The sequence below is a fragment of the Camelus dromedarius genome, chromosome 27 (assembly GCF_036321535.1).
Source record: "Camelus dromedarius isolate mCamDro1 chromosome 27, mCamDro1.pat, whole genome shotgun sequence".
Classification (NCBI taxonomy): Eukaryota; Metazoa; Chordata; class Mammalia; order Artiodactyla; family Camelidae; genus Camelus; species Camelus dromedarius.
In genome coordinates, this window is record NC_087462.1 from 16,920,098 (window position 1) to 16,946,944 (window position 26,847).

The window sequence follows — 26,847 nt, forward strand, 5'->3', positions numbered from 1 at the left end:
CCTGGACATAGCGGTCAGACACGTCCCTTTTCTCCTGTCCGTGGGCTGTCATTTCCAGGAGCATCTGCGGCGCAAGGTAAACATGATCGTTGACAGAATGAAATTATGGCTCAAGCCCCAAACGAGAAGTTCAGTAAGTCAATGGAAGTGATTCTGGAGGTCTGCTTCGAAGAGCCAGGTGGAAGCCTTGGTAAATGTGGGGCTGGCTGAGGGAGCGCAGTTAAATCCTGGGGCAGAGAGAGGTAAAAAGGAAGGTGCCAGGATCAACACTTCCAAGAGGGTGATTATAATAACGTAAAGAGAGGTCCTTGAGAATCTGATAAGCAGTATGTTGACAGAAATGTCCCTTTGGATTGTGCTGCCTCAGTCAGATGACAGTGGTGCTGCGCTGTTCCTGTGTATTTCATCGATTCTGAGATGCACGCAGTGTTCCTCTTTTGACATCTCTGAAAACAGGAGGCACTTTGCAATCGATGAAGCTGAGAGACAATGAAATGTGTCGTGTCACGTGTTTGTACGTGTATGGAAGCTCAGGGTTCAACCTAACAATTAAAGTGGAGTTGCACATATAACCTGAATATTCCTAATACAGGATTTAAAAAAAGAAAAACTTTCCTAATTACAGTTTTCTTTTTCTTCTTTTAATTTATTTATTTTTACTTACTTTATTTTTTAACATTTTTTGTTGATTTATAATCATTTCACAATGTTGTGTCAAATTCCAGTGTACAGCACAACTTCTCAGTTATACATGAACATATATAATTCATTGTCACATTTTTTTTCTCTGTGAGCTACCACAAGATCCTGTATATATTTCCCTGTGCTATACAGTATAATCTTGTTTATCTATTCTACATTTTGAAATCCCAGTCTGTCCCTTCCCACCCCCCGCCCCCTTGGCAACCACAAGTTTGTATTCTGTCTGTGAGTCTGTTTCTGTTTTGTATTTATGTTTTGTTTGTTTGTTTGTTTGTTTAGATTCCACATATGAGCGATCTCATATGGTATTTTTCTTTCTCTTTCCGGCTTACTTCACTTAGAATGACATTCTGCAGGAGCATCCATGTTGCTGCAAATGGCGTTATGTTGTCAGTTTTTATGGCTGAGTAGTATTCCATTGTATAAATATTCCACGTCTTCTTTATCCAGTCATTTGTTGATGGACATTTAGGCTGTCTCCATGTCTTAGCTATTGTAAATAGTGCTGCTATGAACATTGGAGTGCAGGTGTCATTTTGAAGCAGGGTTCCTTCTGGACATATGCCCAGGAGCGGGATTCCTGGGTCATACAGTAAGTCTATTCCTAGTCTTTTGAGGAATCTCCATACTGTTTTCCACAGTGGCTGCACCAAACTGCATTCCCACCAGCAGTGTAGGAGGGTTCCACTTTCTCCACAGTCTCTCTAGCATTTGTCATTTGTGGACTTTTGAATGATGGACATTCTGACTGGTGTGAGGTGACACCTCATTGTAGTTTTGATTTGCATTTCTCTGATAATCTAATTACAGTTTTATTTTTCAAGATAAATTCCTCATCAATCATTTTCCCATTTGTTAAGGACATTCCTTTTAAGTGGCCTTTTATTAACTCCAAATATCCTCAGATAACTAGATCCCATTGTTATGCCAAGATGGTGTGGGTATTTAAATACAAATACAGTTTTTAGTGGGAAGGATATAGCTCAGTGATAGAATGTGTGTTTTGCCTGTATGAGGTCCTGGGTTCAATCCCCAGTATCACCATTTAAACAAACAAACAAACAGACAAACCAAATTACCTTCCCAAAATAAATAAAATAAAATTTTAAAACCTATAAATACAGAAATAAAAGTAAAGTTTAAATAAACATTCTGTGTCATGCCTATGCAGCTGGTCCAGACATAGGTAAACATGGGCATAATGGTGTACGTCGGCCAGTCCCCATGGCCTGATCTTAAATTTCAGCCTCCAGTTTTTCCACGCTGTGTGAGCTTGGGCAAGTCCCTCAGCCTCTCTGTGCCTTGGTTACTTCATCTGTAAAATGGAGAGAGTAATATTATGCATTCATAGCATTGTTAGGAGATGTAAACGAGGTAATCTGTATAAGGCACTTAAAACTGTGCCGGCACAAAGAAACGGTATAAGCTATCATTATCCTGTTTATCAAAGCATCCGTAATGGAAACGCGACAAGCCCGCAGACAAAACAAAACAAATTTCATTTACTTTATTAAAAGATAACTTGTATTTGTGGTTTTCTCATTGTAAAAGCAATATACGATGATGATAGGAAAAAAGAGAAAACATTAACATTTTGAGTCTGTTTTAGTCTATTTTCTGTTTACATAATCATTTTTACAAATAGAGGGTCATACCATATGTACCATTTTTACCCTGATTCTTTGCATAGTAATACGTAGGGAACATCTTTCTAAATCTGAATAGTCTTCCACAAAGTCATTTTAAATGCCTCAAAATAATTCATTCTATAGATTAAAATTCTTTAACCAAGCTCCCTTCTTCAACATTGTAGTCATTCTGCAGTAAACATCCTTGCTGGTTTATGCTCATTTATTTTTTAATAATTCCCTTATGACGAATTCTTAAGAGCAGAATTGCGCAGCACGAAGGAGTTACAATATGTCAAACTTCTGTAACGGTCACAGTAGCCGTAAGGATAGCTGACACTGATCCAGTGCCTTCTGAGAGCTGGGCCGGGCTCACAGTCACCCTCAGAGGTAGGAAATCTTACTAACCTCCTCTTGGGGATCAGAGAGTGGAGACTCAGAGGGTCCAGGTCCCTTGGCCAAGGTCACAGTGCTGCCTGGCGAAAGGCTCAGGCCAGGCTCTGGGAAAAGCCCCCAGCCCGTGATTCTGGTCCTCTGTGGTGCTTGGGAAGTTGTTCTGAGACTGGGCACGTTCCCAGCTTACTCCCTCTCCTCCGTGATATATTTGATTTATTTTCACAAGCAGCCCACATAAGACCCTCCTATTGATCTTGGGAGGGCAAGGAGCCAGATGTGGCATTTTTGATAAACCACTGGCTAAAGACAATTGGAGGGGAATGTACAGGAAATAAGAAGTCACACTGGCCAGGCACTGAGAGGGAAAAACCTCTATTCTTCTGACCTCGTGGTAGAGTTTTGGTGCCTCATGGAATCGCATTGAGATGTTCATCAGTCTTACTGACCCTGACCCCAACACTGTGGCTGACTTGGTCTTCAGAGCAGTGCCTTCCACCCTTCCCCTGGGCTGAATCAAAAGGCAGCGTGGTGAGGGCATCACCTTGTTGGAAGACGAAATGTGAAATCAGTCCATTCGTGCGCTCGACAAACATTCACTGAGTGTCTGTACTGGGGATACAGAGATGAAAGGCATTTTAAAAAGACAGGGACCTGACAAGTTAAGCCGCGGTGGCAGCATCGCGTCAGGAGAGTTGTGAGATGCAGTCCCGGGTGGAAGATGAGCACTGATGTGCTAGAATCAGCCTGGCCTGGGTGTGAATCTCATCTCTGCTCTGTAGTAGCTGGAGGTTTGTGCACAGGACTCTCTAGACTCGGTTTCCCCATGCAAAAGATGAGGACCAGACCTCATCAGCTTGTTGTGAGAATAAATGAGATAATGCCTGGGAAATAGTGAGCACCCCGTGGAGATGAATCAATCAGTCTGGCTGGTCCACGGCCCTTGCCGCTCACTCGCAGGTAACCTAGCAACCGGAGGTCTCTGCAGGGAAGGTGGCAAGGCCTCTGGCAGAAACCAGGGCTGGTATACAAACTGAGTTTTCACTGGTCGTCTTCAAGACTCTAATCCGGATTGCAAAGATCAGGGTCTTCCGTCTTGGCCAAGTGATTCCTGTCTCCTGTCAATCCTTTTATAAATATGTGAGGTGGCAGGGGATCGAAGAGCCTCTCCTGGGACGCAGCGTCCAGTGTGTCCAGCTGTGTCCAGTCCAAGCACCGCTCTCTGCGAGCTGGGAGAGGGGTAGACGGCAGGTGTCCTGCAAGCACTGTCCTGGTGTACATTTTTTGAAGTCAACACCGTGTATCATCTATGGAATTGGTTCCTGTCCCTTGCACAGTAAACGGATCAAATGTTAGCTATGATCATTTCCTAAAGAGTTGGGTACTGGAGGTGTGAAAGCATAAAACAGGCCACCAGTTCTAATCTGTGCAGGGTTTGGGGGCAGCTTCCTGAGGGAGCTGCTACCCGAGCTGACTCTTGGAAGACGAGTTAAGCCGATAAAAGAAAGAGGGGAAGATCGTCCCTGCAGAGGGCAGAGAAGATCCCCCTTGTTGTGCGGCTGTGTTAAAGCTTCTTATAAAGGTGGCCCTCTTTTTTAGAAAATGTGCTTTTCTTTAGCCATCACTCACCAACGAGGACATAGCTTTTCCTTTCAGAACCGGCTCTTACAAGGCCAGGAGTGACTGAGGAGGGCTGCCCCTCGGAGGTTTAGCGGCTGTGACCCTGTGCTGAGTTCTTGCAGATTTACAGCTGTGTACACAGCGCCCGCTAGGAACACACGTGAAATGAAAGGAAAAAGTGGTCGACACCACGAAGCTATGAATTTCCCTTGAAACTGGGCACGCACGCTTCTCTGTACTGAGGGAAAGTCTCGAAAATAGGAGATCAGGACTTAGGGTGTTCAACTGTTTCTGCCTGTTCTCAAAAACTGCATATGAGCCCCGGGAAGGGGATAGCTCAGTGGTAGAGTGGGTGCCTAGCATGCACAAGGTCCTGGGTTCAATCCCCTGTACCTCCGGTAAAATAAATAAGTAAACCTAATGACTGCCACACTCACACACGCACACATGCACACACAAGAATTTTAGAAAACCAACCATGATTATCAGAGAGGAAAGGTAGGGAGGGAAGGATAGATTAGGAATAGAGGGTTAACAGATATACATTGCTATATATAAAATAGATAAACAACAGGGAACTATATTAAATTTCTTGCAATGACCCGTAATGGAAAAGAAATTTTATATACGTGTGTGTGTGTGTGTGTTTAAAAATTGCATGTGAGAGGGTTAACAGTCTCCCCAGGAGACCCTTGATGGATACATCATTCTGCCAGAGGTGGGCTGGAACCTTGGACTCCACCAACATTTAATTGAGCAACTACCATGTGCCATGTGTCATAGAGCTACAGCAGTGAACAAGGCAGAGCTGGCCCTCATGTGGCTTGTGGATACTGGCATTAAGGCCCCTCCAAGAATTCCCAGGAAGTGCCGCCCACCAGGGAATGCCTTGTCTCTGCCTCGTCCTGGCCTGTCTCCCTGTTTCTCGTGGGAATCTTTCTCTGAAACAGCTCTGAGAAGGAGGGGTGCTGGCGCGCTCACTGTACTGGGAGTGACAGTGCTCGCTGACTCTTGACCAGTAACCACTGATCCTTTCACTCCCCCTACATTGCCCTCATCCCATACCAGATGTTCAAAACGTACTCCTTTGAAATGTGAGAACCACAAATTTAGGCTTGATGAGAGGGCCAGGGGAGTTTGGCAGGACCCATGATCTGCTTATCTTCATCCAGCAAACCAGCAGAGCCACTGCCAAGCCCAGAGGGCCCTCACAGGAACCAGGCACGCCATGAACACAGCAGATGAGAAGCTCTCCTCTTAAAACGAAAAAGGGTCCAGTCTCATCTTTAGCACCGTTCGTCACAGCATTCGTCTCTGCAAACCTTCCGCTGGCCTCCCATCACACTGGAGGGAAAATCGGAAGTCGTTCTAGAATGCCAGCTCTCCGGGGTCAGAGACAGTGGGGCCCCCTGCTGCGTCCCCCACATCACAGCAGGGCTGGTCCCTGGCGGGCAGCCGGTCACCGCGGCCGCTGGCTCCCTCTGCGGGCCGGCCGGCCGGCCAGCGACCTCTCCCTCACTCCCTGACTCCGCCGCGCTGGCCCGCGCGCTCTCCACCAGTCACTCCAAGCTCGTTCCGTCTGGTAGCTTTTGCCCTGGCTGGTCCCTCTTTCTGGAGCATTCCTCCCTGATTTTCAAGTGGCTCCTTCCTGGCTTCTGTCGGGCCTCTGCCCAAACTTGCAGTGAGCTTGCCGTGAGCCCTTTCCTGACCAGGGCATCTAAAACTAGACGGTCCTTTATACTTTATCCCCGGACTCTGCTTTATTTAGCTTACGTCAGCTTGATTTAGTTCTCAAGCCACCCAGTGCACACATTTTACGTGTACAGTTTAATTCCTAAGATGTGAAAATTCATGGTCTAAAACGTGGCCACCCCTCAAAAGCTCCCATGGGCCCCATGCCAGCCCCATGCCAGCCTCATCCCAGCCCCCTGCTGGTCTGTGTTCTTCCCTAGAGGCCAAATGTGTCCTCCCTAGGGTCTCATAAACAGGGTATCCTGTGCTCATTCGTGTCCCGCCTCTCACTCGGCATAACATCAGAGAGATTCATGCATGTTGTTGTGAGTGTCAGTGACTCATTGCTTTTTTTACTGAGTAGACTTGCAGTTGGATGGAGGTACTCTCTTGTCCATTCACTTGCTGATGGACATTTGGGTTGTCTTGGGTTTGCTCTCATTTTTATTCAGAGCCCTCATCACTCCTGACATTCTGTTCCCTGCTAGCAATGTCAGTCCCTGGAAGGCAGGAGGAACCTCACCCATAGGATTCATGGCTGTATCCCCAGAGCAGGGCCAGGCACACAGTAAGGGCTTAATATTTGTTGCTTGGACCAATAGTCTTACATTCTTTCCCCCTGTAACAGAAGGCCTGGACAAGACACAGGCTTTCGAGCTGTGCGTCCGATCTTTCTTCCCTCTGAACCCCATCTAGAGACCTTTAGGCCTTCCAAGTGAAGCCGGCTGTTGGCCGGGGCTCCCTGCTCACTGCTCAGTGTGTCTGCACCCTGTCACCCCGCCCTCCTCCCCGTGATGTCCCGGAATGCTGCTCACTCTCTCTTTGCTGGTTTCCATAGGAAATTTGGTCACATGAAGCCTCTTAACAGTTGCCTTTCGTTTTCTCCCTTTTTTCCCTTGGATTTGGGAGTCACAGGAAAGGGCCACGCCATGGCCTGGGTGGTCCCCAACATCATGCTGCTCTCCCCTCCCCTCCCTTGGCCTCCCTCTAGCTCCCTCCCTTTTTCCAGTGATCAAAAAGTCTTGCTTCATCTTTTCTGGGAAAGTCCCGCTCGCACCCAAGCTCCTTGGTTTCTTACTTTCTACTCTAAGAAGTTTGTCAGAGGACAGTTTTACACCCATGAGATGAGTAACACAGTTCCGTCTGATCACACGTGGGCAGGGTACCCCCCGAACCACAGGCACCCCGGCCTTTGTATTACCGCCACAGCCTCACGGGAGGGAAGAAACGGGGTCCCAAACCCGCAGCAAGCTGTGTCCTGAGTATGGCTCTGTTGCAGGCCTGCCGGCTACGTCAGGGGCCCTGTCTGTCATCAGAGGCCCTCCTGCCCTGACCCAGAGTGTAGGTTCTTCTTCCCAAAGCCGGGTGAATAAAACCTGGACCTCCCCCCATGGGCGAGGCCAAGCAACTCCAAGCTCTGGCTCCTATGTGTCTGGCGTACGGAGGGGCCTGGAATGTGGCGGATTTGGGGCGCACGCTCTGAAGCTGGCTGCTTGGGTGCAAATCCCAGTCCTACCACTTAACAATTCCAGTAAGTTCTGTAACCTTTCTGGGCCTCAGTTTCCTCCTACGCAAAGTGGGGATAATGACTCGTGGTCAGAAAAGCTAATATAAGCATCCAATCAGACAGTACATGCTAATCACTTCCAACAGGGCCTGGCCTCATTCAGTGTTACCTCGTCGCATCATCTGAGCAGCTAGCAATCAAAAATCAGGAAAACTGCGTAGCGTTGACTAAAATTTCCGAAGAACTTTTCCTAAAGAGTTGTGTGTCTTTCCAGTAGTTGTATCGCAGAGCTCAACTGCGTTGGTGTGCACTTCACTCTGGGCATTGTTTCCTTTGGGCCTAAAAGTTTTCTTTTCATTCATTCACTCGAGATCTTTACTGAGGACCTACTACGTGTCGTATGCTGCTCTAGGCGCTGGGATGCCGTGTTGAGAAAAACAGACAAGCCACCCACTCTATTTTTTAAGTTTAGTTTTTCTCTGGGTTCAGAGCTGGTTAACATTTATTTGTTTGTTTGTTTGTTTACTTGAAGTGTACTTGATTTACAGTGTTATGTAAGTTTCAGGCGTACAACATAGTAATGCACAATTTTTTAAAGATTGTAGTCCATTTAGTGTTATCGTAAGGGCTCCCAGTCTTAAGAAGTTGGCGAGTTGGACTGTAAGTTAGTAGATAAGTGACAAGGTTTTTTTGGAAGAGTGATGAGTTTTTGCTGAGGACAGAAAGGAAGAAGTGTTAGAGGTGTGCTAGGATGGGGGCGGTTAGGGACGCCCTTTCTCGGGTCATGATGTTTCAGGTAGGCATGGTCAGTCGGCAAGAAGCAGACAGCTGTCAGATCCGGAGGAAGAGCAGACCAGGCAGAGGGACTAGCTTGTGCAAAGGCCCTGAGGCTGGAATGCGCTTGGCATGTTCCAGGAACGGCAAGAAGAGCAGTGTGAATGGAACACAAGGAGAGATAAGTTTGGAGGTGGGTAAAAGGAGATTATGGGCCAGGGACAGCCAACACCCCGCCAAGCCATCCAGATCTTTCTTGGCATCTTTTTGCATCTTCTCCAGTAAGACATCTCCCTGTCCTCAGATGCCCAACCTGCTTCTGCTCAAGCCTGACCCTAGCACTGCTGGGCTCTGCCTTCCTAACCCCTTCTCAGCTCACTGTAAGCATCCCAAGGCGACTTACAAACCAAGCCAGCCACCAGATACACTGGCAGCTACCGCCAGGTTCTTGAGAAAATTCAGGCAACCTCCCACAGTTAAGACTCATACAAATCCAAGTTCAAGTCCTCGCTTGGCCACCAGCCACAGCCAGTGGCCCTGGGTATGTTGCTTAATTTTTCTAGCAGCCTTTGTTCTCTCCTGCGAAGTGGGGATGAGAATAGGGTTTAGGGGAGGATGAAATGTGATAACACACATAAGCTTTTGCCTTCATGCCTGGCACATAGCAAGTGCCTAGGGAAAACAAAAAAATATGTACTTCTTATTTTTGATGATGACACTTTCCACGGCTGCAAGAGGACATTTGATGGAAGAATCAAGAATTGTAGCTGTGTAGGAGTGGTGGGCATAGCTCAGTGGTAGAGCGCATGCTTAGCATGCACGAGGTCCTGGGTTCAATCCCTAGTACCTCCATTGAAAAGACTAGTAATAATTGTACCTGTGCAAATGTATTCTCCCCCACTCCTAATGTTGTAAGGAACTGTGTTTGGTTCTTCTCTACCTTGGGGCTGCTTGGTTCTCACCTGTGGAACCTGGCACAGTGGTGGTTACAGTCTGCAAATACAGGTGCTGTTTCCCGTCTGCAAGCTTAGGGGCTCATTCTCATGGCTGGTAGACAAATGGCCACAGCGCCCACACTGGGCCAGTCGGCACCTGGTTAAGTGACTTGGACACTGGATGTAGGAACTGAAAAAGACAGGCGGGCCCATGCAGAGGGAAGGCAGCCCCCGGAGCATCACCCACCTGTGCTCTCATCCTCCCGTGCTTACCGAGCTCTCAGCCCTTTGAAGGAGAGAAGAGAGGCTGTGTGGAGCTTTAATGAGGGATCAGCCAGACGCACTCTGCCACAGGCCTGGCTGGGGGCAGAAAGAGATGCTCAGGCCCCCAGGAGTGACCCACCACCGCCACTGGATGCCACAGGAGACTCCGTGGTCATGTGGCTTCAAGCAGCCCTCACTCACAAATGCTGCCTCCCTGCAATCCTGCCAACTGCTGTGCGTGCCCTGCCCTCTGAGGCAGAATCGACATCAGGCGTCGGGAGGCTTGGGGACGCTGCCAGCGCAGAGCCAGGAGCGGCGGGCTCTCCGTGGGGAATGTCAGCGTTCGCTGCTTCGCTCGTCCACGCGGACCCTCCGCGAGCAGACGGTCCAAAGTTATCTACGCCCTTCCCCTTGCCCAGCCTCCCGAAGGGCAACGCGTCTGTCTTTAACCTTGCCCTCCTTGGCAGGTGTGTATCGGCGTGGCTTCCAGAAGCATCTCCCAGCTGCGTGCTCCCTGCCTGTGGACACGCTCCCTCCTGGGAAAGTGACAGCCCCCACCCCCACCCCCCAGCGGTGCAGCCCCCTCTGCTCTCTCCTCCAGCTCCGCGGGAAGCCCACGAAGTTATCTTAATTACCATTCCTCCCTGGTCTTTGCCAAGAAGTGGGGGAGATTTATAATTGGATCAGTCAGATATTTGCGGTGGTTTATTTCTCTGCCTCTCGAGTGCTCGTAAAAGTTGCATTTTCAGGCCACTTCGGGGTGTGACTGATGACTCAGGCGCAGCCCTCACACTGCATGCCAGCGTGGGCTGTTTCTCAAAGGTCAAGGGGAAGAGAGAGACCTTGGGAAGGAGGGGGTGTTTACTTGAGGTTCTGGTGCTGTCGCCCTCTGGGCGGCCTCATTGCCGAGTCCGGAGAGACCAGCTGTCTTGGGAGGCAGACTTCCTCCCACAGGTCCCCCGTGAGCGTGTACCTCTCCCTGTTGGAACTGGGTCACGTGCCTTCTAACCCTCTTCCAGGGCTTCTGCAGATCTATCAGAGAGAACGTGCTATGAAGCAACCTTCTTTGTCAGCCGAGCCCAGCACGGTCCCCTGGGCAGCCCTGTATGTGGGGCTGATCGTGACGGGGTCCTGGAAGGGAGGAGACAGATGTCCCTGGTACTAAGCCCGAGCTGTCAACCCCCAGTGCTGGGGCACAAGAAAGCAGCGCTGGCCAGCGCCTGAGTTTCTGGATAGTGGCCTCCTCCTAGCGTGAGCAGGGCTGCCAGGCACGCTGGCCAGACCGCCGTCTGGGATTCCTGGAGAGCCGAGGTGCTGCCCAACCAGATGGCCTCCTCGCAGGGCAGCTCTTTCCCACGCGCCTGCTCTCCCTGCGCCGGAGAGCAGCCTCTGCATTTGGCTCGCTGATCCACCTCGTATTCCTAGCCTCCAAGCCTCCGCAAGTGGCAGCAGCCCTGAGTGATGCTGCTTGGTGTGTGTTAACCTATGGGCAGGGGAACCACACAGTCCAAACTGGAGCACTTTTGTGGGTGAAAGGAGGGGCAAGAGCTATAAACTAGGACGCTCCTGGGCAAGCCGGGACCGATGGACACCCTCCGCCTAATAGGCTGGGACTTGACCAACGAGAGATGCTGCCCTGGGCGACTTACTTCTGCCACCCTTAAGAAATGGAAAGCATGCTAGAACTTACTGCCATCTTGGGGAGTCAACGAGGGAAAAAGAGAAGGATTAGGGAGAAAAACCTTGAAGGCATCAACATTTCAGTGGCTTGACTTTTTTTTTTTTTTTCATGTGTACAGCATTGTATTTCAACTTCTGTACACACTACAGCGTGCCCATCACCAAAGGTTTTGTTTCTAACCATCACCATACTCTTGACCCCGTTTCACCCATTTTAACCTCCCCGCAGCCCCATTCCCCTCTGGTAACCACTACGCGGCTCTCAGTGGTCTAATTTATTAAGTGTTCATCGCTTGCTTGCATCGCCACTTCAGGCTTTCCTCCAAGCGCTCATTTAGGGCCCACTCCTGTCTTGTGGCTCCACCATCTTGGGCTGTAAGAGTACCCCGCCTCTCTCCAGAGGCAGGTAGGCATGGCAAGAGAGCACGTAGGAGATGGCACCATTTTATGCCAGAATCTGTGAGTCAAAGTACATCCCACACCTTATGTCGCATTGACCAGACCACCATCACAAGCTCCCACCCAGTGGCAAGGAAGCTGGAAAGGAGCAAGACCCTGATGTAGACAATGACCAGCAACCTCTGGCACAGTGGTTACTCAGGAACGATGTCAAAGGGGGAAGAGGGAGGAAGACAAGAGAAGGAGCCAAGAAAGTCCAGAAGAAGAAAACACACATGGGACATCATCCCACTGAGAACTGGAAAGGGGAGGTCACAATGGCCGTCTAAAGTCAGCTCTCAAATCTTGATGATGGACATGAATGCACAAACACCGGGCCACGGTGTCCCATCATGTGCAAGTTCTGTGCTGGGTGTGCATGACGGAGGCTGGCTGCCTGTAACTCTCCCCAGCTCTCCCCGTTTCTCTCCTATGCGAGAAAGCACATTAGAAGACAAGGGAGGGCAAGTGATTGTTATCGGAGACAAAGCCTCGAGTACGTTCCAACTTAGTTTCTTTTCAGTGGAATTCGTTTACCAATTCAGTATTTTATCGTTTGATATTTCACAAACATGTATTGATCAGAATCTGCTCAAGATGAGTTGGATGCAGCAGTGAATTAAAGTCATGGTAGCAGAAACGTTTACGGCATGCTTCCCAAATACAGAGTACTCACTATTCCGAGCCCTTTTCATGGTTTGACTCATTTAATCCTTACAACAGTGTTTTGCTTAATTATTATTATGTTTTGATCTTATTATTATGCCCATTTTAAAGATAAGGAGACTGAGGCACGGAGCATTTAAATAGCTTGTGCAAGTGTCACAGCAAGCACGGGGAAGAGCTTGGACTCTGTCTTATCCAGGCGGTCTTAAGCTCTGAATCCCTCACTCTTAACCACTCTAGCAGGTAAATGAAATCCCTGCCCTCTTGGAGTTTCTGTTCCTCTGAGTAGACTGACAGTAGACATAAAAACAGATTGTATCATTTTAGAGGGCGATGGGTGCTTTGAAGAAAATAAAGGACACTTAAAGAGATACAGGGTTGGGATACATCAGACACCGTATGGTACCACACCTGCATGTCCCGGTGCCCCTGGCTCACAGAGTCTTCCTTAAATGGAAGCAGCCCTCCACGCTTCTGTGGAGGGACTCTGAGGAGCCAGCCAAAATAGCTGTCCTCTCTCTCCTCTGACACATGCTTTCTCCCAGAGTAATTTGGTTGGCCAGCGAGCACGGCCGCTTGTCCTAAGCCATTTCTGTGCCCCTTGGCTGGTCAGCCAGTTCAGCCAGAGATGACTGATGCCCAAATTAATAATGAGCAATGGCCCCATGCAAGTAATCACCTTTCCTGAAGTTTTCCTCATGGGGGTGATAGCCTGGACCCCGAATGAAGTCTGTCCTCCTCACCTGGGCACCAAGGAAGTTACGCTCATCCCTCTGGCTGGCAGCAATTTGAAGACACAGGTCTGGGTAGTTGGGCATTTACGAAGTTGCTAAGGAACAAAGTCTTTGGTTACAAAGGTCTTTGAAAGCAACATCAGTTTGTCATATCACTTCCAATCATTTATTTTATCCCATAAAGACAGCTGCGACCAGTGGGTTTCAGGATAGAGGGAAGCTAAATACGAACATTCGTTTCCTGAGAGAGAGAGTTCATTTCTATTTTCTAAGCAACCAGCCCCTCCAGCCTCCCAAGTGTAAAAAGTAAAACCATGTGCTTCTCCCCTATAATCCTTATGATTTGCAAATAAGTGCCTCAGAGTCACAAGGTACTTAATAAAATGAGTATTATCTTCCAGGCTCTGCCCTAAGCATTACCTCGTGTCATTCTTACACCATCCCCGAAAGGTGGGTGTCATTATCCCCGCGCGTGCAGACCAGGAAGAGGGCAAGAGATTCACCTAACTTCAGGCAACAGCAAATGGCAGGGTCAGAATTCAAACCCAGGTCTGTCTGACAGCAAAAACCTTTGTACCTAAGATTACAGACTCTTTTGTTTTCAATTATCACATTTCAGACGGGAAAAACCGGCAATTCTGCTGATGGAGAAGTCACATTAGTAGACTCCTGGAGCTTCATTCTTACGAAGTTCGCAAAAAAGGGTTAGAGATGATGTTAGGAACCTATAAAAACCTTTTTGTGGCGGGGAAAGTGGTGAGAGAGAGCATAATCCCACAGTGGCGGTTTTTATCTGCTAAAGAGCTACACTTGGAATGTTCTCTGGAAGTCACAGTGCAAATGACGTTCCGATGCAATGATTTTTTTTTAATATTTCATGCAATATTTAATATTTAATCTAAAATATCCATGATGAAGACAATATCAACATTTTAAATAAAAGCAGAATCCAATTCTGCACTCCACAATCCTGAGACTTATCCTCTGCAATGATTTTGAGAGTTCACAAGATGAGCCCTTTTCTACTGGGGGTCTTATGATTTTCTGGTCAAGTAAGAAATGTTGGCATCCTCTTTGCCTTTTCCTTCATCCTCTCTGTTCAGCCCATGGTCAAGCCCTGTCCTCTTTTCCCTAGAAACATCCCTGCAAAGTTGTCTGCTTTTCTCTTTTACTGTCCTAACCAAGACCCCTGTCCCCTCACGCTTGGGTTTCTGCAATCTCTTGCTAACTGGTCTTTTCACTTGTCTTCCTTCCCTCCTCTGGAACATCTCACATGCTGCCTGCAAATGAATTTCTTAGAACCTTCCTTCCATCATGTCAGTCACTGCTCAAGGATCTTCCATGGCTCCCACTTGCCAGCCGCAGGATTTTAATATTCCCCAGGACAGGCCCCCTTGGGGCATATTTTCTCTCCTGTTTCCCCCACCCCATTCCTGGTGGTCTTCGCCCAGCACTCCGTCTCTCGCTGACGGCTTCTAGCTCTGAGCCTGGTTTCCACTGAAACAGTTTTGTATTTAATTGCTGATTCGTCAGCACAGAAGCCAGGCCGTTCTGAGGGCGTGGGCATCTTACCTGAACAGACCTAGGTTCACATTTTTGCCTCTCCACTTTGTCACCGTGTGACTTTTGATGTGCTGCTTGACTTCTCAGAGGCTCGGTTTTCTTCTCCGTAAAGTAAGTACCGATCTGATAGGGGTTTTGCAATAACTGAATGAAATGACGGTGATAATGGTGATGGTGATGGTAGGTCACGTGTATTTTGTGTTTGCTCTGTGCCAGGTGCTGTTCTGAATCTCATCTTATTTCTCACAACAACCTATAACATAGGTACTGTTACTTTCAGTTTTGCAGATGGGGAAACTGAGGCATGGACAGGGAAAGCTAATAAGTGCCAGATTCTCTCCCAGGTAGTCTGACCCTTCAGCCCTCTTTCTTAACTACCCTGCTCTCCCCCGCTTCCCTCAGTGAACGAGCAGTGAATGGTCTCTGCTAACACAGATCCAACATTCCCTTCCGGAAACTCTTGGGGAGCCAGATGCATTTTGGAATTCAGCATCTGGGGAATTATAAAAAAGTTATACTGGTCAGACTGTGTATGGTGTAACACCCCAGGGGGGACTGCAGCAGTAACCTGTCTCTCTCTCTTTCTCACACACACACACACACACACACACACACACACACACACACACACACAGACACACACACACACAGAGACATACACAGACAAGAAAAAAACATGAAAGTTTGGATTTTAAAGCTTTTTGGATTTCAAACTGCAGAAAAGAAATTGTAACCTAGAGTCATAAAACTACTAACAATTACTCTAAGCATCATGGGTGGTGACTGTGATGGTTACAACTTTTATCACTCTTGTTTTACTTGCAATAAAATGCACTTCCAGGGCAATGTACTCAGAAGTATCCCCCGGTTGGGGGGTGGGGGGGAGGGGCAGGTGCTGGTCATGGGACCAGGTCTGCGCCCCGTGTCACGCGCGTCACACTCTCTGCTTTCCCTAGTATGACTTCATGGAGCGTCTGGATGGGAAGGAGAAGTGGAGCGTGGTGGAGTCGCCCAGGGAGCGGCGGAGCATACAGACCCTGGTCCAGAACGAAGCCGTGTTCGTCCAGTACCTGGATGTGGGCCTCTGGCACCTGGCCTTCTACAACGATGGCAAAGACAAAGAGATGGTTTCCTTCAACACCGTGGTCTTAGGTAGGTGTGGGGTCTCTGCGGGGACAGGCCACCAAGGGAAGGAGGGAAACCTTCTGGCTTCTCTGTTAAAGGCCCATCACCCTATGTCGTTCTACTGGGTGGGGTGCCGATCCACAATCCTTCACTCAGGCCACCTAGTATCACCCACCTAAAACTAGCCCTGATTAAAATGCACATGCTGCTGAAATCGTGAAGGAGCCGCAGTGAGTCCCGGGGATGGAGCTGTGGTGAAGACGTTGGGGCCCACCACCTGGCTTGAGTCCTGGCCACACGATCTAGGCAAATCAGTAGACTTGGCTAAGCCTCAGTGTCCTCCTGGTAATATACAACTAGCCAGCGCCCACCTCGTAGGGCTATTGTGAGGTTTAAATAAAATAAAGTACATACATAAACCTCTAAATATGTCACAGAGCCAATAAATACTGACCATTCATGTCAGGTTAGAATTGCTCTTAAAAATCAGGGAAAGCTCTAACTTAAATTTTTTTTTAAATTAAGAAAAAAATCATGTCTTTGTTCCCAAGTAGGTAAATGTCAAAAAGTTTTAATTAAGTACTTGTCCTTTGGGGCATGTTTTGGCCTTGCTTTGTAGTAGTTATTGGGGAAACACGAAGGTTTGATCCAAAATATCACCCTGTATATGCATACAAACCCCTAAACAGGCCATTCGTTTGAGAGTATTTCCTGAGGTTTTCTAAAGCAAACCCTAAGAATTTTGATAATCATATCAGCTACAGATATATTCATTAAATTAATTTTGTCATCAGGTTTAAATCTTCTTACTCATGAGAATAACTGATCCTGGGTGGAACCTCTCTGAATCAAGGCAGATTGTTAGTCCCATTTCACAGAGGAATAAACTGAGGTTCAGGAAACTGAGTCCTTCAAGGTCCCAGGATGTGGGAATGGTGGAAATGGCATGGGCTTCTGGGCCTTGTTCGTTGCCTTTCTGCAGTGCATGTGTTGTCCCAACAGTATTTACTTGTGGATCTCAAGGTTCACCGGAGAAGCTTAGATAAGATGGTTTCATGAGGAAAGTTCTGGTTGATCCTGGATTAAATCCCAGCTTTCCCACATCCTAACTGGGAAAGTCACCGACGTCCCTGAGCCTCAGGTTCATCCTTTGTGGACAGGCAGTGACCACACCCCTGATGGGAGGGATGCTGTGATGTCACGTGTGGACCCTGTCTGGGACGGAGTTGGGAGTCACCCATGAGAGCTGATGATTTCTGAAGAACACACCTTGTACAGCTGTTTTTTCGACTGACTGCATGTTAAGAACTTCTCTAGTGGTTTCACGGATTGCTCCGAGGGCTTCCCCGATTCTTGAAGGAGCTATTCATGCCAACCTGAACTTCAGGTGGAAGTCCCTCATCAGTGGCCACAACTTCCGAATGGCACAAAATCAGATAAGATTTGGTGTTCACCACAGCATTGAAGTTACTGCTTATTCCCTCTGCTCAGGAAAGATTGGTTCTCCCCAGGTTAGCCAGATGCTCTGCAGCAGTGCTTGGCACGAGAGCCCATGGGCTGAGTCTGGCCCACTGCCTATTTTTATAAATAAAGTTTTATTGGACCACGGCCATGTTCATCTGTTGACATACCGTCTGGGGCGGCTGTAACAACAGAGTTGAGTGGTTGCCACAGAGACAGTTTGGCCCACAAAGCCCAAATATTTATTATCTGTCACTTTACGGGAAAAGTTTGCCAACCTGCTCCACCCTAATAGCATAAACTTGGTTATCATGAAAGTCACCGGAGAAGTCTTCCTCAGTTAGGAAAAATTTCTGGGATTGGGTGAGGTAACAATGGGAGGAAAAAAAATTAAAAGGATGAAAACCAGATCACAAAAGAAAGAAACTGGCCACACATTTGGAACTAATTTGAGGTAAAAAAGGAACTAATTTGAGATAAAAAAGCAATCTCTTGCTTAAGAACACGATGAGAAATGACATCCTTTTCATTGCCTGGTGTTTAAACTCAAAAGGCTTGATGCACGTAACGGCCCACCGCGCGCACAGCCGCGGGCTTAGCTGGAGCCCGTGGAATGGTTAATTTCAAAAACCGTAACAGCTACACATCTGTCGAGGGTTGACCACAAGCCAGCCCCTGGACTTGTCTCTTTTGGAGCCTGGCTCAGTCACCCCACGGAGTAGCTATATAAGGTCGGTACTGCCAATGTTCTGTTTTCCAATTCAGGAAGCCCAGACTTGGACAAGTTAAAGGACCGGCCCAAGGTCACACGCAGCTAGTAGGAGGTGGATCAGGATTCGGACTCTCTGAGCCTTTGCTCTTAACCACTGGATCGCACTGGATTCTAGCCAAATAAATTCCTTTCCCCTCCTGTGCAGCAAGTTGTCTGGGGGCCATTATCTAATGATGGCTTCTGCCTCCGTCACCGTTATCCGCACGGACACAGACGGCGCTAGTGAGATGTCCTTCCCCCAGGCCATTACCCTCATTCGCCTGTCAGAGCTGGGAATGGCAGTTCTCCCCAGAGGATTTCTCTGGTCTGGACCGTAGCTCAAAGAGAAAGTCAGAGGTAATCAGCCTAATAGTCGGGCAGACATCTTGATAGAGCAATGATAGTAATTGGCCTGAAATCTAGGGAACAGAACAGTGCTTTATTTGGCTCAGAGACTCTCGCACACATATCTGTCATCAGAGCATTCTCCATCAGGAGCAGCCAGGAGCGCCCAAAGCCCCTGTGATATGAAACAGAAGGAAGGGTCTCAGATGGGTGTCAACCAGCCATCATGCTACATGTCCCTTTGACTCCGAGAAGTCTTTTGATGTGTTTTGGAAAGAAGCAGCCTGCTTTCAGAAATGAGTTTCATCTCAAGGGACAACAGAGCGGCATTCCCGAAGCCCAGTGCAGATCTCAGGGAGGCCAGCCTCCACCTTTGTAAAAAAAAAAATCCCATTTCCTGGGCTGACTCTCATCCCCTGCCTTTGTCTCCTCCACAGAGTTTCAGCCAGGTGGACAGAAAGGAAAGGCGATAAGATTTCAAGAGTAACATTTAATTGAGTGTTGGGGGAGGGGGAGGGGTGGGCTCCGTCTCTGTTTCTTCAGGACCTCGTGATTGTTTCTTCCCTTGAAAACTGTGGAAATGCTTCAAAGATAAGATCTTGGGAGAAATCAATGAAAAAGACTCTTTACTGCAGTTTTTGCTTATTTTGGATTCTCCTACCATCCGAGATGCAGGTGCACACACACACATATATACACACACACACACTCACACACTTCAACAACTCAGTGAGACTGCCTCAGTGCACAGTTCAGATCTGGTCTCTTCCTTGTAGAGCTTGATGGAAGTAGACACATAGGTTAAAAAAAGGCAATTATAGGAATTAAGGGAACACAGGGGAAAGGGTACAAAACCCAGGTTAAGGGAAATGGGGAAGGAAGATCCTAGAAACTAAATGTTTTCTAAACCGAGACTTCAGGATAAATGCCTCAGCTAGAGGGCAGGGAGGCCCTCCAGCTCAGCAAAGAGCCTGTGCGAAGACCATGGTCCTTTTCCCTGGGACCGTGGTAGCAGAGAGCTTCCTCTGTCAGAGAGCACTGCTCTGTCTCTGAGGATGTTAGGTCTGAGAACACGGAGCTGTGACCTCAGCAATGTCAGTTTCCACCAAACTGTCCCCAGACCCAGATGCATGCTCAGTGAGAAGCAAGCTCTACGTTGCTGGAGGGGTGGCTTCTAAAAACGTGAGCTGGCTGATGCCATTACTGTGGTTAAAACTGTTCATTTGTGCCCCTTGTTCCCAGAATAAAGTCCATCGCATCCACATGGCCTCCAGGGCCCTGGATGATCTGAGTTTCCTCTTCGTTTTTGCTACCCTCCAGCCGCGCTGGCTTCCGTTCTGCTCTTTTCCACCTCAGGGCCTTTGCATAAGCTATCCCTCCTGCCTGGAATACTCCTGTCCTAGCTCTTCGCTCAGCTGTTCCAGCTCAACTTACATGTCACCTTCATAGATTAGACAGTCCCTCCCTGGCCATCCTCCTCTTACTCCCGCTCACAGTATCCTATTCTCTTCAGAGCACATATCACAGTTTTTATTCATTTGATGATTTTTTTTGTAGCCTATATTCTCTGCAACTGGGAAAGTTCCGTGAGGGCAAGGACTGTGTCTGTCTTAGCCACCACTGTATTTACCAGTGCCGTGTAGAGTGTCTTGCATCTTATAGGTACTCAGTTCATAAAAGAAACCCAATGTCAAGGGCCATGGCAGGTCTGAGGTCTCACCCTAATCGTAAGCTAACACATCAGCCAGCCACGGTTTCATAGATGTTATCAGAAAACATGAAACTCCTGGGTCAGAGACAAAGGACTTTATTTCTCAGAACTGTGTAATATCCAGACGGTCAGCAGATGTGCTGGCTCCCCAAGCCCCAAGCCCCAGTTCCCACAGGGCAACACAAACAGGGCCAGGTGATGCCCACACACGCAGTGGGTTGCATTACAGGAGAGAAACCGAGGGTCTACTGTCACCGAGTCTCCGAATAGGCAGTGAGCTTGCTCGTTCTTCTCCCCCAAGGGAGGCGCTGTCTTTATTCTACTGGACAGTGACTGAACCTGCCCTCTGCTCTGGGGACAGACAGTATCTCTGTCTCCCAAGGCTTTGCACTGTAGGGACAACCTTAAAAAGACAGTCCAGAGCTCAGGCAGGCTCATAAGACATTCAGCAACCCAAGAGACCCATGGCGGATTGTCTCCAAACATCGTGTGAAACTGCTCACTTTTGATCTGCAAAAGCAGCTCCTTCTAATGATTCAGCCTGATGCTTCTTGGAGGAAGGAAAGAAAAGAAGGATTTGTTAGCTGAAACAAATCAGTCACTTGGATGCTTCTCAGCCCACCTTTACAGAGCCAGCCTCAAGGAGGTCAGCCTGAAGGGTTCATTGTTAGACAATGAAGAACTCGACTTGACACCTGATTTTGAAAAAGCAGATAGGCTGAAGGAGTTCTCCTTGTGCCAGAAACCCACCACAGCCTGGTTCTGGACGAAGCGAGCTCGGAAGTGAAACGCCGCAGGAAGAAAGCGCAGCAGCGTGGTTTGCTTTTTCAGCCCAGAGTGGGAATAAATGAGAGGTTCGGTTTAGAGGAAAACCTCCTTTCCCACTCGCAGGTGACTCCGTTAGGGACAACTAGCCTTCGTAGTCTTTCATGCACGTCACCAAGCCAGTGTCCCCAACTCCCCAAGGACGGTGGCGTGTCATCTTTGGAGCACGGTGGCTTTTCATCATCTTAGTAATTTAGAGCCTGAAAGTCTACATGTATTTATTTGAATGTAAGGCAAAATGAGAATAATAATCTTAATTTTAAAAGACTATGTCTATTTCTGTGCATACCCAAGTCAACATGAAAAAGTTCCCAAATGAGCCCTTTGAAGGCACGACTTAAGAGTACACAGAACAAGGTAAATCATGAAATGAGATGGCGGTACAGGTTAGAATAAGGGTGAAATAACTGATTTTCATGAAAAGATCTGTAAGAGCTAGGCATAAAAGGACTTTTGTATCACCCCAAACCTACTATTTAATGAATCCCAAATTATACCACAGCTGATCGGTCTTACATATTTAGACTTTTCTTTCCTTAACACAGGGAATTTGTTTGGTCTAAAATCCTGAGAGCCACCACTGTCACTGGGAGACCCACTCTCTCTACCTGATGCTAAAAGCTGATGCCCCACCCCGCATGTCAGACCAAATCTCAGATTAATTGGATGATAATGGGGATGGGGGTGGGAGTGGGGCTTACAGTGTTGAAAAACTTGCCAGCATTCAGACGTGGGAAATTTCAGTTTTTAAATCCAAATAAGTCATTTCTTTTGGAAAAGCAAAAATGGCAGTCACACCAGCCCCGCATTCCTGCCTGGGCTAGTCAGGTGGAGAGCAGCAGTCCCATCTATGCGTTGTCCAGGTTGCCCGAGTCCACACCACCCCCTATTCTCTCCTACCTCGCTTGCTCCCCCCTGCCGTTCCTCTGCTGGGATCTGAGATCATGACTCCGGAACAACGGTGGATGGCTGATGATTAAGTTGCTCCACCAGCAGACAGAAGGGGAAAAGTCATCGCTAAATTTCTCTCTTTTTCAGATTCAGTGCAGGACTGTCCACGTAACTGCCATGGAAATGGCGAATGTGTGTCTGGGCTGTGTCACTGCTTCCCAGGGTTTCTAGGAGCAGACTGTGCTAAAGGTATGTGCCGCCCTGCGCTGATTGGAAAACAGCAAATAGGCCTCTCAGAAGGGGTGGGAGATGGGGCGCCCAAGTAGCCTCCCCACCAAATCCCACTGGGAGAGCTTGTAAGCCTGTGCATGCTAGAAATCCTAACCTTTTGGCAAAGAGTAGGCGTTGATATATGACAATTGGCCAATATACCTAGAAGAGCAGGGCAGTTATCCTTGGCGCTGAGGTGTGCTGAGAAGAAAGATTTGCTAAAAATGAGATGGTTAGATTTCCTGTAAAAGCAGAAGTGAATTACCATCACTCCTTTCTTATAATCATTAACTTCTGTGTAATGGAAGATAAAGCGTCTCAGGGTTAGTAAATTTCATTCATTCTGGCCAGCTAGGCTCTTAATCTAGGAAGCGCTATTTATCTTGGTAGAATCGGTTTTAAATTGTATTATTAATTTATCTACACTGCTTTGCACGGAATGACTCAGGCCCTGGGATTCTTGGGGGAAAGGTATTATAAGAAAGAAAACGACTCTCCCAGAACAGGGGACTTAGGGGCGGCATACAGAGCTAGCCTGAGACCTTGAACATGACCTTCAGGTGGTGCTATCGCAGGCAAGTGGAGTGCAGAGCAGAGCTCTGACATGTTTTAGATGTGGTCCACACTCCCGGGCACACAAGTGTACATTCTAGATCATGACGGCCATAAAATTAAAATAAGACTTTCACAAAACAACACTTGATGTTTCTTTTCTATCCTGTCCATATATTTTTTTAATGAAATACACTGATTACCCACCCACTAATGGGTCTGAAAAATTCTCCTTGCTCAAGAGTCAGGCATTCCTGGGTTCCAATCCCAGGCTGTGCCGTTCAGTATCTCTGTTACCGTGAGCATCTGATCTCACATTTCTGAATCTCAGCTTCCTCCTCTGGAAAAGTGTGTAATCCCTTCCCAAGGTCATTCTGAGAAGGGAATGAGAGAACGCACCCAAAGCTCATAGCAGAACACATCGTGAGCCCTCAGAGGGTTTATTTTTACCATCTTTTACTTGTATGTTTCATATTATATTTATTTATGTACTCATAAAATATTTTCATTCTTTAATGTGCTCTTCATTAAAAGACCATCCTGCCTTGACGTTCTGAGAATGAGGCAATCCTTAATAAAGCCGCCCTATAAATGTTCAATACTATTACCCCACCCCACCCCCTCCCCCCACCCCGCCGCCGCCATTGCTTGGGGAAAAAATTGCATTTCGCATATTCACAGTATTTCGTAGATCTGCTATTTCCACCCTTCTGAATGCTGACTGGTATGTGAATAGGACTTTTTTGCACCTAAAATTCTGGATTTGGCTGCATGTGTGCGAGACTAATTCCGAAGCGGTACCACCTGCGTTTATACCCGCTTTCACACAGTCACGTGGGAGGTCTGGTCAACCTGTCAGATACCAAAGGAAAAGAGAGCAAGAAGCCACCGGCCCATTCTCTTGGCTGCTCTCCACCTTCGGGGACTCAGCCCAGTGGCAGGGTGGGCGCAACTCCAAGCAGACAGCAGAGTCCGGGGCTCCTACCGGTCAGCCTGCGCCCCAGTTCTGAGGGGCCCTAGTGGAGGCAGGAGGCGGATGTGCTGCTGAATACCTTTCCTAGAGAAGACTTTAAAGGAGGAACAACCTCAGTAGCATTTGAATGACTTCTTCTGTGTAATCTAATTTTCCTAGGAGTGAAGGCATTAACGAGAGGAAGAATGGAATAGTCCTTTGCTAGGCGGCTGCAAATGGGCTGAACCCGCAGCCGCCAGCCTGCGAGCTGTAAGTGTATATTAAGCCTGACACACATCGATGTATTATTCATCCTAAAAACCGCGTGTGCTCCGGCTGCACATCCAGTGACTGGCCTTTCAGCCCTGAGTAGCCCAGCCATTTAAGAACTCCTCGCTGTAAATCCATCTGTAGCTGAGCGTCCGTCCTGCATTACGGATCCGTGATGGGGTGTGCATTCAGCTGCTTAAAAGGCCTCTCGGTGTGTGTTTTGCATTCACCACCTGCGCTGTGGCAGGGCGCACACTCCAAGCGTGCATTAGCCCTGCTAGATAATTGATCCTTACGAAACAGATATTGAGTGGCTGTTCGGAGTAGTGACTCCTGCACACTCAGGAGCCGTTCCTGAAATCGGCCTTTGAACTTGCTGTATATTTTAATTCAGCTGTTGATGCCCGCAGTGAACAAAATGGAAGCGTTTAAAGAACAGAATGGCTTTCTCCTTGGCAAAGTCGGCTTCAGGATGTTAGGACTAAGCGTCAACCTCTTTGTGCTAAAGATGTTTCTTCCTTAGCATTTTTGAAATGGGCACAGTGCAAGCTACTTCGTTTATAACAGCAGTGTGGATAATCGCTTCAGACCCTAATTTCGGGGGAAGGTATAGCTCAGTGGCAGAGCGCGTGACTGGCGTGCACAAGGTCCTGAGTTCAATCCCCAGTGCCTCCGTTAAAATAAATAGGTAAATAAAGAAACCTAATTACCTCCCCCCAAAAATAAACAGAACCAATAAATATAATGAAATATTTTTAATAAATAAAAAGGTTTTAAAAAACCCTCATTTCCCAAACTTTGCTCTTTTATGTACCATCTTTATGACTTTTGCCAAACTCCTGTGCCATCAGTGTTTTGATTCACTTTACATATTTCGTTAAGTCTCCTCATTAGGTTCACATAGATACATTTATTTGAAAAGGAACAGTGTCCAAATCAAAAGTTAAAAAAAAAAAAAAGTAGAATCGATGGCAATAAGTAGGAAATGTCAGTGCCGCCTTTAACCCCATCGAGAAAGGAGTATTTTCACTGCCCTGAGCATTCAAGCCAAGTCTGCTTCTCACACGTTCATTGCAGGGATCTCCAAGGATCCCCAAAAGTCGGCCTGAGCACGTGCGAGCCAGCCTGAGCACGTGCGAGCCAGCCTGGCTTCTAGGGAAATTCAAGCCTTGAGCAGTTCGTCTCCCAAGTATAGGCTCCTGAAAATAACAAAAATCGCCACCTACAGCCGTGTGGTAAAGTGAGAAAGCAGTCAAAACAGGCGTACAGATTTCACTCTGCCAGCTTCCAACGGGTAAATCTAATGATTTACTTGTGGTGTGTGAAGTCTCCACTTCCGGTAGCTTTTTAATAATAACTAATCATTTTTAAGTATTAAATATGTACCAGGCATTGTGTAAAGCACTTGGAACATAGTATCTTTTCGGTTCTCCTCGCAATTGAGATAAATCCTAGTTTAACTACTACCTCCCTCCCAAAATTTTAAGCTTTTTGTGTTGAAATCGTTTTAGTCTTGCAGACAAGTTACAGAAACAGTTCCGAGAGTCCACCCAGATTCCCCCGGTGTCAACATTTTTCGTTATCAAAGTTCAGTTGTCAAAACCAGGCAGTTCACATTGGTCAGTGCTGTTGACTAATTTACACACTTGTTCCTAATTTTGCCCTCTTCTTTCTGGTCCAGATCCCGCATCGTGTTTGGTTGTCACGTGTCCTTAGTCCCCTCCAATCTGTGAGGGCTGCTCACCCTTCTCCTTGTGTTTCGTGATCTTGACCGTCTCGTGTTCTGGTCACGTGTCTTTTAGCTCGTCCCTCCGTGTCGGTTTGTCTGATGTTTTCTCATGATTAGATTGAGGTTATGCATGTTTCACGAAACACTGTCCCCTCCCCAGTGATTCCTATCAAAGGTACGCTTCTGATCTTTAATAAGAAAAAGATTAAAATGTGGTTGTGTGTGTGTGAGGGTGTGTGTGGTTGTGGATATAAGGGTGTGTGTACCCCTTACCCATGAGGCAGGGACGCTTGGGAGGCTGTATCTCATTGGTCCTGCACCATCTGTCAGTGACCATGACAAATTGCCACTCACAAACAACTTTTGAGCCCATGAAGCTCCTAGGAGTGAGCAGGGAGGAACCTGGAGCAGGCAGGGTGAGGTCATCATGCTAGCAAGTGCAGAGAGGACAGCTGGTCCTCCGTCCTGCTTCCCTGGATGGTGCATGCCATCTCCCAGCTGTGGCCCCGGATCGTGTCCCTTCTTTCTTGATAAAAGCCCGAGCCCAGGTCCTCGCCTTCACCTTTTCTCCATCACTGACAGCTGCGCCCAGGATGCCTGGAGGCTGCCAGTTTCTGCCCCTGCTGGCAGCCGGCACACTCAGTCCCTCCTGCCAGGGGGAGAATTTGCCACGTTAGCAAGCGAGATTCCCATCACATCCGGGCGGCCGGGTGTGTGTCCAAGTGACAGAAATACAGATTTACTCTCCTGGCCTCACACTGTGACTCCCATGCCCTCAGATGTGCAGTGCAGACGGCAGCCCCTGGTCTTCTGATCAACCTGCCAGTCTGCATCAGGCATCTGAAGACATGCTTGCAGTGAATGGAGGAATCAGTCCACGTGAATCTACAGAGCATTCATTCCACAGCACCCACCCTCCCCAACACCCATCTGAGGGCTCTGAGGGGCTCAGAAGTCGAAATGGAACTGACCTTCACTGCAAAAGAAGGTATAAGGGTCCTAACACATTGTCTGAGTCAGCTGAAGGGGACTGAATTTATTTTGTGCATCCAGCAAATGCTTATTACCTGCCTGCCATCAGCCAGGTACTGCACTCAGTGCCAGAAATGCACTGATGGGCAAGAATGCCAGGGCCCTGCCTTCTGAGGGCTTCCAGTTTGAGGGGTGCACGTGATACGCCAGTGGGAAACGTCAGCGTTAAGTCCAAAATGCTGGGATGTGGACTTTAAATGCTATAGACATCATTAAGGAAAAGATAAGGAAGTCGGTGAAGCAGTAAAGCATGGATCTGTGAAAACAGCCAATTAGTATCAGGGAATGTGGAGAAAAT

General features: G+C 47.8%; 1 protein-coding gene across 4 annotated transcripts in view; it reads left to right on the forward strand.

The window, feature by feature from the left end:
- TENM2 (teneurin transmembrane protein 2) overlaps window positions 1–26,847 on the forward strand; it is a 1,175,656-nt gene that overhangs the window by 996,940 nt on the left and 151,869 nt on the right. For all 4 annotated transcript variants that reach the window (XM_064480080.1, XM_031437753.2, XM_064480081.1 and 1 more), the window contains 2 exons: window positions 15,592–15,787; window positions 21,892–21,993. In XM_064480080.1, coding sequence (XP_064336150.1) covers window positions 15,592–15,787; window positions 21,892–21,993 — 298 coding nt within the window. The remainder of the gene's footprint in view (window positions 1–15,591; window positions 15,788–21,891; window positions 21,994–26,847) is intronic.